A 16,352-nucleotide genomic window follows, 5' to 3' on the forward strand; every position below is an offset into this window, starting at 1 on the left:
TTTTTTTTCCTTTAACATTGGATTGGTTGGGATGGCTTTGTAATTTTTTCCAGTCTGGTGATCCTAGTCTCATGAGTATGAAAAGTTAACCCGAATTGATATCGGTTTTTTTTATAATATATTCTTACATTGATTTTCTTTATAAATTTCATTCTTCAACATTAAGTTTATTAAAGATTAAGCTTCTTTAATTTTTTTGGTTTTCTTTCTATAAGAATAACCTTATCTGACAATCTAGGTCACGAATTTTATATACTAACTTGGATTGACTCGTGGCTTTTATATTATTTTATTTTTATGTCAAGTTTGATCATCAATCTTTTAATTGCTTTTATTTTTATATTTTTTTCATTAGATCCTTCTTTTAAATTAATTTTTTTTTCAACTTCTTCCTTCAATATTAGATTGATTGAGAATTAGGCTTCATATTTTTTTTATGTGGTGATCCTAATCTCATGACCCGGGTCACGAGTATGATATGTTAACCTAGATTGCCATCAATATTTTTTTAATATTTCTTTATATCAATTTTGTTTTTCGATTTTATCCTTCAACATTGAGTTTATTGAAGATGAAGCTTCTTTATATTTTTACGTTTTGCTTTCTATGATGATAACCCGATATCATGACCCGTGTCATGGATTTTCCATGCTGATTTGGATTGACTCGAGGCTTTTACATCATTTTATTTTATTTCAAATTTGGTTCTTATTCTTTTAATTTTTTTTGCTTTTGATCCTTTTTTTTTTAATTTCATCCTTCAATATTGGATTGTTAAGAATTGAGCTTCATATCGTTTTTCAATGTGATGATCCCAGTCTAATGACCCGGGTCACTTATATGAAATATTAACTCGGATTGACATTGGTCTTTTATTTTTATTTCTTTTACACTGGTTTTCTTTTTTGATTTCAGCCTTCAACATTGAATTTATTAAAGATTGAGCTTCTTTATTTTTTTTTTCTATGAGGATGGCTTGGTCTCACGACTCGGGTCACGAGTTTTCCATGCTAGCTTGGATTGGCTCAGACTTTTTTTTTGTTATTTTTTTTTCCAATTTCATCCTTAAACATTGGGTTATCTTGGAATTTAGTTTTATAAATTTTTTTGGCAAACATTCTTTTTTTACACGTCATCGTTATCTCCTTTTCTCTTTAGATTTAAGTTCATTTACTATCATTGTTTTCTTAATCATATAATTAAATTAAATTATTTTATTAGACCTAGTAAAGTGTATAACTCGACTTGCGAGAATTTGTTTCTCCTTAGTGTGTTTGGTTTAGCTTTTGTGGTTGAGGTTGTGGTTGCGTACAACCCAATTATGCACAAAACTCAACCACAAAAGCTAATATTTTTTGCTTTTCATAGCTTTTTAGTGAATCCCACATCCAAACCTCAACCTCCACCTCTAACACAAACACCCTCTAAAATAGGCTAGCAGCACTTGAACATCGTTGTTCTAAGTTACAAAAGATTAACCCGGCCTGGACCACCTAATTAAGTGCAACAAATGCAATAACTGTGTCTCTGTTAGGATTTTGAAATTTGGCAGTAGCAAACACAAGTTGTTTTACAGATGTGATGGCAATTCTTATGAAAGGACCAGTGTTAATCACCTATCTAATGAGGTTTAAGAATATAGTACATGATACAAAATCTATGAAGTCCACAAAATAAGTGATGAACTGCGGAGACAATGGGTGAAGAATCCGTATTTGGAAGCCACTCTTGCAAGTTTTATGCATCTCTTAGTGCCCAATCTAGCATGAGCAACACCACTGTATGCATTTCTCGTGGTGTTACTAGTTTTGAATAAGTTTTTTCCACCTAATCCAACCCTACTAATGCAAAATATATATTTTTTTAAAGAAAATGGAGGTGAAAAATGTCGTCTTATTCAAAACATACTGTGCTTATCGTGATATTTGTGATCTTAATTGTGGTTTTGGATCTCTTTGGAGTTTGCTTACAGTCTCAATTGGGGGCAGTAAAGCTAGAAAAGAAGTCTTGGTCGAATTAAAAACCTACAAATGGAGATTATACTAAGAATTTGAAGACAGCGGTGAATATATTCTCAGCATTGTTATCTTGACCTTTTACTATATCTCTTATTTTATAAAAACTGTATCAGTACATGAATCATCATGATCATAAAACAAAAACTAGAAGAACAAGGAAATAATCTATAATGAAAATAAACATGTATGATCTATATCAAATAATGAAAATAAACATGTATGATCTATATCAAATAAATAACAAAGGAATGGCTTGAAAACTATAGTATTTGCAGGCACCCTGAACGAAGTAATGAACCGGCCGGCAGCTAATTACGTGGATGCAAAATAAGAATCGAGTGGCTGAACAGAAAGGAGTCAATGATGGGTGCCGGTGGTATACTTGTTTCCACAGCAAGGGCTAGGACCATCCTTAATTCCTCCGAGTGTCTGACTGTTGGTAAAACTGTTTCCTACACCGGGACTTGGGCCTGACTGCTTGAGTTCTCCGAGAGATAATCCATCGAAGAAACTCTCAATAGCTCTGCTAGAAGCAGAGTTTCTGGGCTTCACGACGCTGAATGGACGGGCTTCGGTCTCAATGAAGAGAAGGGAGTTTACCGTCAAAAGAATGAAAAAGAAGCTGAGAGATTTGAGCATGGCTGCCATGTTAATCAATGCGGAAAATCAAGAAGTATTGTATAGGCAGAGGACTGATATTGCTTTGTTTGTGCAGAAAGGTGTGCGAGATAATGGGACATGGAGGAGAAGCCCGTGTGCTGTGCTATATATACAAACACATATTATTAGCTTGTGGGATGAGGATTCTTTGACTGGAATATTTGGGCTTGCAAACTCCATTCAAACTAACGTGAGAGGTGAGACTAGCAAGGGAGTGCCTAGGAAGCAACGAGGCAGCTTCTTTATTCTTAGGATTCAACGAAATGCATACTGATGAGCTTGATAATCCAAATTAGAAGGTGTAGAATTTTGAATCTGATTCCTATAGATAGAGCGGCGTTAGTCTGTATGATGTTTTACAGGGGGGAAAGTCATGGGAAATTTGCAGTCTTTGAATTCCAATGGATTTGGTGACTCCATGAAACGTGAAGAATGCATGACTAGTCAACTGTCAATGGCTGCATTTGCTTCGATAGGGTAGATGGCAAAGGAGTCCAAGGCTAGCATTGACAGGGGCGAGGGACACGTTTCTTGTTGAATTAGAGCGCTTAACCATTTCCGGAGCCTACACTTTTTTTTATTATTAATTATAATAAATTAATTAGTTAAAAAGGATAAAAATTAACCAATATCTATTTTTTCAGAGGAAACCTTGAGAGGAGCTAGCTCCAGTTTCATATTAATGTAAAATATAATGTAAAATATTTTTTTATAGAATTATTACTAAATATACTTTATTCAATACTTATATTGACTTGTATGTTAATAAATATTACTATTCTATAATTTTTTCATGTTAATTTTCCTTAAGAAATTATTCAATTTTAGGAGAAAGTTTGAACAATTTAATTATATATATATATATATATTGGAATTGACCATGAGGGTCATCTTAGCCTTGACGTATGGAAGTATGAATTTATTATTCTATTCTTTGAAGAAAATAGTGTTTTAGTATTCTTTATGCATACTATAAATCTTTATTTAAAAAAAAAAATTAGTCCAATTAGGATTATATAAATCCATAAACATGGTTGATTTAAATTTACAACGTAGTCAAGCATAAAATTTCCAGTCATGCCTTTCAAACTTGTATTAGAAATCCATCTAGATTTCTTAAAGATATGCTTTAAATGTCAACAAATCAATAGTTTTATTTAAGTCAATACATCATTTCACCGTAAAGAATAATCCTTTAATATTAAAAATATTTATAGGCATTCTAAGAGTAGGTAGATTCTCAGTCTCTCAAACTTTCACGCTTCTTCTTGTTTATGAATGATATATATATATTTTTTTTGATATTATGGGAGTAGTTTATTTTTAAAGTGTATTTTTTTTTAGAAATGAATTAAAATAATTTATTTTTTATTTTTTAAAATTTATTTTTAATATTAACATATAAAAAACGATCTAAAAATATCAAAAAATAATTAATTAAAAAAACAAATTTAGATTTTTATAAAAGTATTTCCAATGAAAAAATAAACGGGTTGATATGTGATATGAAAACAAAGAAATGTTCTTTAAGTTTTTTATTTTATTTTAAAGGAGAGAATAAATTTCCTTAATTTAATTAATAAAAATAATGGTGATATTTGATATATTAAAAAAAAAAGTGCTTGGTGTGTACACTATAGATTGCGAGTAAATTCACTATAAATTTTAATAATTTAGTGATGATTTTTCCATTGGTTATGTTAGAATGCTTAGAGACTGTTTGAGAATGCGGTTGAAACTGTATTCCTTCAAATTTTATTTTTTTTGTTAAAAAATATTTTTTTATGTTTTTAAATCGTTTTGATGTGCTAATCTCAAAAATAATTTTTAAAAAATAAAAAAACATCATTTTCATGTATTTCTAAACGAAAAATACTTTGAATCGCAACTGCAACTACAATCTCAAACAAGCCCTAAGTGGTTTTAGAAGGGTGTTTTGGGTTTTTTTTTCATTTCTTTTATTACGTTTTTTCTGCTTATTGAGACATGGTTTAATGCCTAACACTTATTCCACCATCCTTCTTTTACAAAAAAAAATTGCAATTTCTTTAAAGCAACTTCTTTTTGTATATCCGATAGATAGAAGCGAGAGAAGAAGCATGGAGAAAGTAGAAGAAAAAATAGGGTTATGGGAAAGAGGCAGCAGGTAGAAGAAAAAAATGGGGCTAGGGTTTAAGCCATATAAACAGCCTCCAAGAAGAATGATTCTAGACATAATTAACCGTGTGAAGGAGAAAATAAAATGGCTTTTAGATGGTGGGTTCATTGGGCCAACTCTGGGTTTTCTAAAAAATATGAATGTAATAAAAATAATAATTTAAAATATGTTTAAGAGTCTCGTAGATCCCATTAAATAATGTAAAGTTGTTTATGATTTATATGAATATTACTTACAAATTAATTCTTCTTTCTAGTGCTTGATCAATTCTTCAAGACAACGTGATTACAAATTATAAGTTATTTAATTATTCAGTCTCTAATATTAATTTATAAGAATCATTAGACCAAAAATCTACTAAATCCTTTTAGAAGAGAAGAATTGTTATACCTTGAGAAACTAATTGATTTATATTTGAAGATCAAATACAATGTTTAGCAATATATTACGATCCTCTAAATATTAGGAAAGTCATAATTCATTTTTTTGTTGTTGTGATTTTCAGGGTAATGAGGGTTTTGGTATTATTTACATTGAATTTTTATTTTTTCTTAGAAGCTACTGGCGCATACTCATTACGCGTCAACGCATGGATTGTGTCTACGCCTTTTGGGCGTCGCATGATACGCCATCCAGTGTTCAAATCTGACCTTATGTCGTGTCTATATGTCACGACCCGAATCTTGGGTCCATGACTGGCAACGCAGGAGCGGTGTTGAAAGGACACCTCACCTACGCTAAACTTCAGAACAAATATATCAAAAGAACAATTTATTCAAAAATACGCAGCATTTCATAATCTTTAAAAATATTATATTATTCAAAACTGATGAAACCAAAAGATAGTTTAAAACTCCTCATCAATAATTAAAACAAAAACAATAATCCATAATAATCATTACATTGTCAAAATCCAAACTTAATTAAAACAAGGTAATAGTGGAGCATCTAAAACATCAAATCAAAACTAAAAGGAAAACCTCGCAAAATAAGCAAGGCATACCGACCAAAATTAAAGAAGTAGGAACACTCAACAAGTCCACATGCTAACAGAAACTAAGAACCTCAAAAAATATTACGAATGAGGGGTGAATTCAACTAACTCAGTGAGGGAATAATATTTAATATACATTTTAGATATTTTAGATATTGATAGTTTGCAAGTTGATTTATCTTGATATGCATATACATATACATATACATACTAAACATAGTATCATAAAGTAGTGGAATACATGTCTGAGATCAGATGACACCCGAAGGTGATCAAATGACACCCAAAGGTGACCAGATGACACCCGAATGTGACCACTGTGGGATGATCAGTCGCCACAGGCTGATACCTCTCTCACCAACTAGGTATACAGAATACTATGTGCACATAGGCTAACTACTCTCCGTTAGCATGGAGTTACTGACAAGTCCCATATCAAGGCATAATAGATATTCACAGAATCATAAAAAAAAACGTATATCATATCAAATAGAATTTAGTTCGACAGATTGCGAGTGCAAATTCAAGAATAAATGAGTACTCGAAAAATAAAGCAATATATATAAATATTCAAGAAATTTACTGGTTGCACTCATCGTATAATCAACATACATATATTTATTTATATTATATGCATATTAAATATTATCTCACTCACCTGGAAAATATAAAACTAAAAGGAATATCAGATGAAAGACCCGAAAAAACCTATTAAGGATCGTTAGGAGAACCTACAATAAATACACGAAATATACTCAAAAGCAACTCAAAGAAACACAATTAAAAGATTCCAATGCATAAAAGAAAACCAGGTTTAGTCTCATAGGTTTAGGGACTAAAACGACAATTATCCGAAACAGGGACCAAAATGTAATTTTACCAAAACTGGACCAAACTGTAAATACATAACCATACTGAAATTTCACCCATAAACCATCCTCAATTCTGTCTATAACGAACTAGGGACCGAACTATAATTTTTATAAAGTTTAGGGACTAAAATGTAAATTCCCAAAATTGAGGGACTAAACTAAAAATATTCCGAATCAATTATCAAACTGAGATTCATCATCATTAACCTCATAATAACACCATCCAGAATCTCAAAATACATTTAGGGGTCAAATTGTAATTTTTCCAAAGTTTAGGGACTAAACTGAAATTTTCATAAATCAAGGACCAAAATAAAATTTGGTCATCTTCAACCTCAAGACCATTCTGTCCAGATTTTACAGCAAGCTAAAAATGAATTTCTTAACCCATAAAAATTAATTTAAACAAATCAACTCATAAATCCTTATTTTCAATAACATACTAATTAATCACCTAACATTAAACCCTTAATAATCATAAATTAATCTTAACAATATAAACTTCCAATCCTTATAAATCCTAATCTCCTCTTTAATCATTCCATAAACAAACTATAATTAAAAGTAATATGAAAGAGAACCACTTACTTGCTACTTCCACCTTTCTTGAACCAAAAACTCAAGATCATAAACTGAAATCCTTGGTTTGATGAGGAGAGGGTCACGGCGGCCACAAGACTTAAAAGAGAGAACAGTAATTGTCTTGCAACTTTTCCTTATATACCTAGGTTAACTTAGGTTGGGTTTGGGCTGACTTGGGCTTGGGTTTGGGCCAAAAGTCTGGGTCTTACAACACTTCCCCCGTTAAACAAAATTCGTCCTCGAATTTAAAATTTAAGAATAAAAGTCTTTCCATCATGATCGAACAATTTATTCATAACTTATCTCAAAAATTTCATTTCTTAAACTATCATTTAAAGTCCACTTCTAAAATCAATAAATACCACCATGTTTTCGTTACGCACTCTGATGCATCCCATAAAATAAAATAAAATATCTCATGCATAACTTTTCTTAATTCATATCCCTCAAAATCAAACAACACACCCTCCAATTTCTCTTAGATCAAAATTTCAAAAACAACTTATCTCAAATCATATCTCTTCCTAAATGAAAACACATCCTCAAAAAATTTTATTTTATTTTTTGTTTTTGTATTTGAAGCATCAGGTAAAAGAATCCAAACTTATAGTTGGGGAATGTCATAAAGTAACAGAGTCTAATGAACAAACAATAATTATGAGCTCAAACTTTCGAGAGGTATCAATCATGGAGGAGATGTCGCTTGCAAAAGCAATAAGCGAGGAAGATGATAAGATGCATGTAGTTCTCTCAACCACCATAACAACTAAAAATTCAGATGAAATGATAAAGACTATAAAGGAGGAACATAGTTGTTGTGACAAGATCAAGGCAACAATTATGGTAAAGATAACAAAAACCAGCTTGGAAGAAGCTTAGCTGGATGAAAAGTTGTTATGGGGTTTCTAATATTACCTCAAATGATAGTGTTTCTCTTAAAATTAAAGCAAAAACATGTTCAACAAAAAAAAAATCAAAGATAACATGGGACTTAAGATACCTTACTTAAACTTGACATCTCAAATTCCAATTAATGATCGTGAAAACATAACAAGGGAGCAAATAGCTAAAGAAAACATAGATGCAGATGATGCCAGGAAAATGAAAAGGCTTCAGATGTAATTTATGAATCCAAAGATCATGGTATTGAAGAGCTAATCATAAGCAAAATTAAAAGAGGAAAATGAGAAATCCTCTGAAATAGTTGAATCTCTAGGTGCTAAAGCAACAATAAATGAAGTTGTTATTGACTAGAATTCTCCAGAAATCATATAAAAGAAGAGCAAGGAATTTCAACAACAATTGAAAGAAGAGAAGAAAAATAAAGGATGTGGAGTTGCTGGAAGATTATTTGAGAAAAAACAAAAGACGTGTCCTTGCAAAATGATGATTGTAGGGAACATGACATCTCCCAATTAAAGCTTCAATCCAATAAAGATATACAAAATCAGAGTCCAAAGAAGGTACTACAAGAAGAATGTGGAACTCCTGATGAAACTAAAGAAGAAATCAAGAACGGTCCAAAATTAGTATCCATGACTAATTCTCAAGGTTTGAAGAACTATAAAATATATGAGAGTACTTGAAGTCAAATTGTCCCGGAAGAGAAATTAGAAGAGCAAAATTAGACACTGGTAATGGCATTTCATTCTAAGAAAAAGGATTGCGGGACTGAAATGATTATTAAGAATATTGAAGATTGTGTGCAAGTGGAAATACCAACCGATCCATAAAATCGATCTCCACCAAAGATAACAGGAGATACATGTTTGCATAAAGATGAAATAAATGAGCTTGAAAACTCAGGATTTAGGGTTGAACTCAATACAGACGTACAAAAGGATAGTCTAAATGAAGTCCAAGTAGAAGAAAGCAAAAGCCCATATAATACCTCAAAATTACAAACTCCATAATATAAAAACAAGCAAAAAGGCTGTTGAATCTATATTAGAAGTTCATAGTCACAAAGACTTCATTACATTAGAAGAAACTAAAATCAAAGAAAATCATCTAGAGGTAAAAATAACTGATTTGGTAGTAGGCGAGAATCGGAGTAAGAAAATAATTGATGCAGCTGAAATCATACTTTTGGTTCGGAAGTTAAAAGCAATGCAGATATGCAGAGAACTATTCAAATGAATTCGATAAGGAAGAAGACAGAACACTAGATGAAGATTCAACACTACAGTCTCAATGATACAAAAACAAGATAAAACATAAAGAATATCTACCAGAAATAACGAAATAACAGAAATAAAAGAAACATGAGCATTTGAAGAAAAAAAAACTTCAATCTTAGGGTTGAGACGAGTGAAGAGGGGGGTGTCATACCCAAAAGCCATACCAGCACATAATCGAGAGGATCACCATAAACTATAATAACCATATAAGCCCCCTTACATACATATCAGACATAACCTAAAAAGAAAAAATTCACAAATAAATTTCATTAATCAAATATCTTAATCCATTATTCATAATTGTTAGTATGTAATAGATTGTACATACAATCTTCATACCATCAATTTACCCAATTCCAGATAAGTATATTACTCAACATATAAATCATAATCAAAAGCCTATAATAACAACCTTAATAAGAAAGCCTCTAATAACAGTCTCATCATTCATAACTGATTAATCATATTTCAACTTTCTCTTGCATTCAAAATCTATATTTCTGAGATAAAAATATTACGAAAAGAGATGAGCTTCCACGACTCAAAGAGTAATCAAAATAAATACACCCAGAAAAATATTATCAAACATATATATTTCATAGAATATTTCCAGCTATATATATATGTCATAGAAAAAAGATTATTAGACATATTTTTCAGAATACTTACCAAAGATAACACATATAGATATAAATATGATGAAAAATAAAATTTAAATAAAAAAATATTATAAGTTGTTCAAATACTAAAAAAGACATACTTACATCCAATATCCACTCACTAACATTATTCGTACATATACATACTTTTAAAGTGCTACAAGTCAGAAAATCAAACATACATAAAGTATTCAGATCTATGTGAATCCTTTCGCACAAGCTAGTATTGATATTCCAACTTGTTTAACTAAAAAATTCATATCGATTTATATGTCAAAAATCACTCAAAAATTCATGTCAAATTTATATTTCAAAATCATACAATAACAAATCAGATATACAAACAAATCATATTTATTTCAGATATAATATTATTCTTCTAATAATTCAAAATACTTTTAAATAATATTTATAATAATACTCACTCCATATCACACACACATATCCACATACACATATTTCATAAATACTTACAAGATATATTTCATGCTCATTTACATATATTGTACAAATACTTCCAAAAATTTACTTATAGCAAATACTTATGCTTAAGTATTTCCAAGAAATATTATTACTCAAATACACATATTATACAAATACTTTCAAAGATATATTTATATCAAATATTCACACACACGAGTATTTTCTCTCACGTTTACAAACCACATACATTATATCCAATAACACACTTGTATCAAATAAAATCACACATGTATGAAAAACATATATATTATACATAGTATATCCAATTATATATTTATATCAAATATTTACATACATGTATATTTCCTCACATGTATATCAACACAACAATAAAAAAGAGAGTTCAAAACAAAAAGACAAAGAGGAATCACAACTAGACGAGAAGGATCCTAAGCTCCACATATTACGGGGGTTTTAACAAAACCAGATTACAGGTTTTAACAAAACCAGGTTTCAGGTTTTAACAAAACTAGGTTTCAGGGTTTGAAATAAAAAAACAAATTACGAGGTTTTAACAAAACCAAGCTCTGATACCATCTTTGTCACGACCCGAATCTTGGGTCCATGACCGGCAACACAGGAGCGGTGTCGAAAGGATACCTCATCTACGCTAAGCCTTAGAACAGATATATCAAAAGAAGAATTTATTCAAAAATGCGCAGCATTTCATAATCTTCAAAAATATTATATTATTCAAAACTGATGAAACCAAAAGATAGTTTAAAACTCCTCATCAGTAATTAAAACAAAAACAATAATCCATAATACTCATTACATTGTCAAAATCCAAACTTAATTAAAACAAGGTAATAGTGGAGCATCTAAAACATCAAATCAAAACTAAAAGGAAAACCTTGTAAAATAAGCAAGGCATACCGATCAAAATTAAAGAAGCAGGAACACTCAACAAGTCCACATGCTAACATAAACTAAGAACCTGAAATAATATTACGAATGAGGGGTGAGTTCAACCAGCTCAGTGACAGAATAATATTTAATATACATTTTAGATATTTTAGATATTGATAGTTTGCAAGTTGATTTATCATGATATACATATACATATACATATACATACTAAACATAGTATCATAAAGTAGTGGAATACATGTCAGAGATCAGATGACACCTGAAGGACCAGATGACACCCAAAGGTGACCACTGTGGGATGATCAGTCGCCACAGGCTGATGCCTCTCTCACCAGCTAGGTATACAGAATACTATGTGCACATAGGCTAACTACTCTCCGTTAGCATGGAGTTACTGACAAGTCCCATATCAAGGCATAATAGATATTCACAGAATCATCAAAAAAATGTATATCATATCAAATAGAATTTAGTTCGACAGATTGCGAGTGCAAATTCAAGAATAAATGAGTACTCGAAAAATAAAGCAATATATATAAATATTCAAGAAATTTACTGGTTGTACTCATCGTATAATCAACATATATATATTTATTTATATTATATGCATATTAAAGATTATCCCACTCACCCGGAAAATATAAAACTAAAAGGAATATCAGATGAAAGACCCGAAAAAACCTATTGAGGATCGTTAGGAGAACCTACAATAAATATACGAAATATACTCAAAAGCAACTAAAAACAACACAATTAAAAGATTCCAATGCATAAAAGAAAACCAGGTTTAGTCTCATAGGTTTAGGGACTAAAATGATAATTATCCGAAACAGGGACCAAAATGTAATTTTACCAAAACTGGACCAAACTGTAAATACATAACCATATTGAAATTTCACCCATAAACCATCCTCCATTCTGTCTAGAACGAACTAGGGACCGAACTGCAATTTTTATAAAGTTTAGGGACTAAAATGTAAATTCCCAAAATTGAGGGACCAAACTAAAAATATTCCAAATCAATTATCAAACTGAGATTCATCATCATTAACCTCATAATAACACCGTCCAAAATCTCAAAATACATTTAGGGGTCAAATGGTAATTTTTCCAAAGTTTAGGGACTAAACTGAAATTTTCATAAATCAAAGTTCAACCTCAAGACCATTCTATCCAGATTTTACAGCAAGGTAAAAATGAATTTCTTAACCCATAAAAATTAATTTAAACAAATCAACTCATAAATCCTTATTTTCAACAACATACTAATTAATCACCTAACATTAAACCCTTAATAATCATAAATCAATCTTAACAATATAAACTTCCAATCCTTATAAACCCTAATCTCCTATTTAATCATTCCATAAACAAACTATAATTAAAAGTAATATGAAAGAGAACCACTTACTTGCTACTTCCACCTTTCTTGAACCAAAAACTCAAGATCATAAACTGAAATCCTTGGTTTGATGAGGAGAGGGTCACGACGGCCACAAGACTTAGAAGAGAGAACAGTAATTGTCTTGCAACTTTTCCTTATATACCTAGGTTAACTTAGGTTGGGTTTGGGCCAAAAGTCTGGGTCTTACACTATAGAAGTGCCACTGCATTTGTTTTCTCCTGGTGTGGCGCATGATGATGGATTATGGACGGTTTGTTGCTGATGATTGTTTTTATTCCCTTTCTTTCTCTCTTCTACTAGAAAAATACACGGTTGTCCTCTTTGTTTTTTGTATTTTAATTTCAGTCTATATTCATTTGATTTATTTGTTTTGTTCTTATTCATTTTATAAAAGTTTTGTTTGTTTTTAATTTAGTCCTTCAATTATAATTTTTCATATGTTATTTTTTTCATTTTGGTCCTTATTGTTTTGATTTTTAATCTTTTTTCTTGGCCTTTTTGTTAAAGTTTTATTGGTTTTTAATTTCATCTTTCAATCAAAGTCTATGTTATTTTATATTTTTTCAATCTAACTCTCATTCTTTTGATTTGTTTTTCCTTTTCTCAAGTTATTTTTTGTTTCAATTTAATTCTCCAATTGAAATTTTTGGTTTGTCCTCTAATTTATTTTTTTATTTCGATTTCACCTCATTCTTTTAATTACAATTTTTTTTAGATCCTTTTGTATTGGTTTCAACTATTTTTTCCTTAGTTTTATCATTTGATATTTTATTTGTTTGAGATTGGACTTTTTTATATACATTTATAGTGCTCTCGATCTAATAACTCGAGTCACAGGTTTGAAAAGTCTCATTTTCTTTTACGATATTATCGTTCTACATTAGTTTTTTTTTTTAAAAAATTAATTTTGTGATTATCTTCAATTTATAGATAACATTCTTTTTCATAGAATTACTAATCATATACAATAATAATAACATTTTTAGTGAGTATAAATATATAAAAAGGTGAAGAACATAAAAATAAACTTGGAATACACAAAAACATGAAAGCTCCCTGCTCCCTGTTTATTTTTGCGTTTCAAAATCGTTTTTGAAAAAATTTAATTTTTTTTTATTTTTTTTTACTTTAAATTAATATTTTCAAATCATTTTGATGTGCTGATGTCAAAAATAATTTTTTTAAAATAAAAAAATTATTTTGATATATTTCTAAGTAAAAAACATTTTAAAAAACAATCATTTTAAAATAAAAAAAACATTGTTTTCAAATATCTTTGCCTATCTTTTCAGTCAAGACACTAATAAGAATATTCCTGTTCTTTTCAAGAGAAAGTCCGTACCCACGATTTAATTCTCAATCATCTTGACTCGTGCATCCTGTCTTTAGCTCACCGTTCCTTTTTGGGAGATGAGTTGTGAATAAGTAAAAAGGAATAATAATAATTCATGATTTTTGCTCTCAGATTTCACGTCCACTCCAACAATTTAGAACACAGACAGTGTGAAACTCTGTAAAGGAGGTTTGGATGGTACTGGTTGTTCCATGATTCTACTGTCCTCTCCTGACCGTTGATCATACTTTCTTCCTTGACCACTGAAATGGAGGAGGTATCGAGAACGGCAAATTCTTCACCTCCCATTCCCAAATTATAATTTATTATCCCTTTTCAATTTATATCTCGAAAATACCCTCTTTCCTTTTTTTCCTTCATTTTAGTGCTGGTTAAATTGCATAATCTCTCACTTTTAGACCATGCAAAGTAATTGAAGCCCAACAAGGCCTAGCTGAATTAATTTAATTTACTAATTAAATTTTTTGCTCATTTATTTATTTCTAACTAAAGTTAATAATTAATAATGGATGATCCTAGCTATATTAAAAAAAGCTAAAAGAAGTCAATTACAAGGATTGGAACAGTGTTTTTGATGACAAGGGTTGCTCTCAAGGGCATTTTCATCTCTTCCACGTGGTTCACTGGGCATTTCCGAAGTAATTGGGGGTAGATTGGTCTTCACACACATTTTTTTGCATGGTATAATGATTTCTTAACTCTTGAAAGTAAAATGGCATATATCTCTCTCACCTGGGGTATTTTTCACTATGCATGTTGAATTGCAAGAAGCTGGCATGCACAAGCATTTGTGTATTTTCCTTTCGGTTTTCAGTAATAACCGATTTGACTGAGGGGCTGATGTGTATTTTACTAAATATATAATATTACTTAAATAATTTATTGGGAGGTGTGTGGGAGCTCTAAAAATGTTGTGGCGGCGTGTGCGAAGGATGTGCTTGTCTATACAGGTGGCTTTCAAGATTGCAAATAGAATCCTCTCGACGATCTTTACCTGCCAAGACAACGCGTGTAACTACATCATCTCAAATTTGTTGTGAACAACTATTTTTTTTTTTTCATATTTTTTCTCTCATCTTAGAAAACACGATGACCCTAAAAATATGAACACAACTCTTCAATTAGTTTTTTTTTTAGATATATAATTTAATTTTTTTTATTAGTACTTTTTTATTTAAAATTTTATAAAATTATTATTTTTTAATTTTATCTCCCATAAATTTTTTAATATATTAAATTTGATGCATATTCTTTTAATTATTATCTATTTTATTTGAAATGGCTTAATTTTTTTTTAATTTCATTTTCTTTGAGTGTTTTTTTTCCAATCGAATTTGATTCTCATTTTTCTTACTTTTATTTTTTTACCTTGAATTTTTTTGTTTGATTATTTTTTTTGCGATTTCATCATTTGACATTAAAATTGTAAAGTATTGAGTTTCTTGATTAAACCCCGATGTAGAGCTTAATGGGTTATGAGTTTGAGATATTAATCCAAGTTTAGAAGGTTTGTCCGAATTTGCTTGTTTATTTTTGTAATTTTTTTTGTTTCATTCTTTAATTTTTTTTCTCATTTTCTACTATATTTTTCAATTGTTTTGAGAATAACACGGATTGCCTTAGTTTTTTTAGTCTTTGTTAAATCTAGCTTTTTTTTTTTAATTTTTTTAATCAAATTAAATTAATTCATTTCATCTTTTAATATTAAATTGCTCTGTTACCGCCTTGAGTTTTTTTTTTGTCTTTGTTACATCTTGTTTTTTTAAAAAAGAATTTTGTTTTTTAATTAAATTAATTTATTTTATCATTCAACATTAAATTGTTCAGATATTGAGCTTATTCATTAAGCTAATATATGGAATTTAATGGGTTATAAGTTTGAGAGATTAACTTGAATGTGCTTGATCTTTTTCTTTTTTCCCCATTTTGAACTTTTTTTTCCGGTCTCATCCTCAAACATTTTCTTGCTTTTTTTCCCTGCTTTCTATGGAATTTTAAACTCGTTATGAAAAAAGTTACCCTAGGTTTCTTTTTGATCTTTTTTGAATTTAGCTTTCTTATAAGAATTTTTATTTTTGAATTAAATTAAATTAATTTATTAAATATAAACATAATAT

General features: G+C 29.9%; 1 protein-coding gene across 1 annotated transcript; it reads right to left on the minus strand.

Moving 5' to 3' along the window:
• Positions 1–2,037: 2,037 nt before the first annotated feature.
• LOC127905286 (PAMP-induced secreted peptide 2-like) lies at positions 2,038–2,985 on the minus strand. The gene is made up of 2 exons (XM_052452654.1): positions 2,401–2,985; positions 2,038–2,122 (listed from the first exon to the last, which is right to left on the minus strand). Exons 1-2 carry the CDS (start codon positions 2,664–2,666, stop codon positions 2,038–2,040), a joined length of 351 nt encoding a protein of 116 aa, XP_052308614.1. The 5' UTR covers positions 2,667–2,985.
• Between the last annotated feature and the right edge of the window lie 13,367 nt (positions 2,986–16,352).

This window comes from Populus trichocarpa, chromosome 5 (genome assembly GCF_000002775.5).
Source record: "Populus trichocarpa isolate Nisqually-1 chromosome 5, P.trichocarpa_v4.1, whole genome shotgun sequence".
Classification (NCBI taxonomy): Eukaryota; Viridiplantae; Streptophyta; class Magnoliopsida; order Malpighiales; family Salicaceae; genus Populus; species Populus trichocarpa.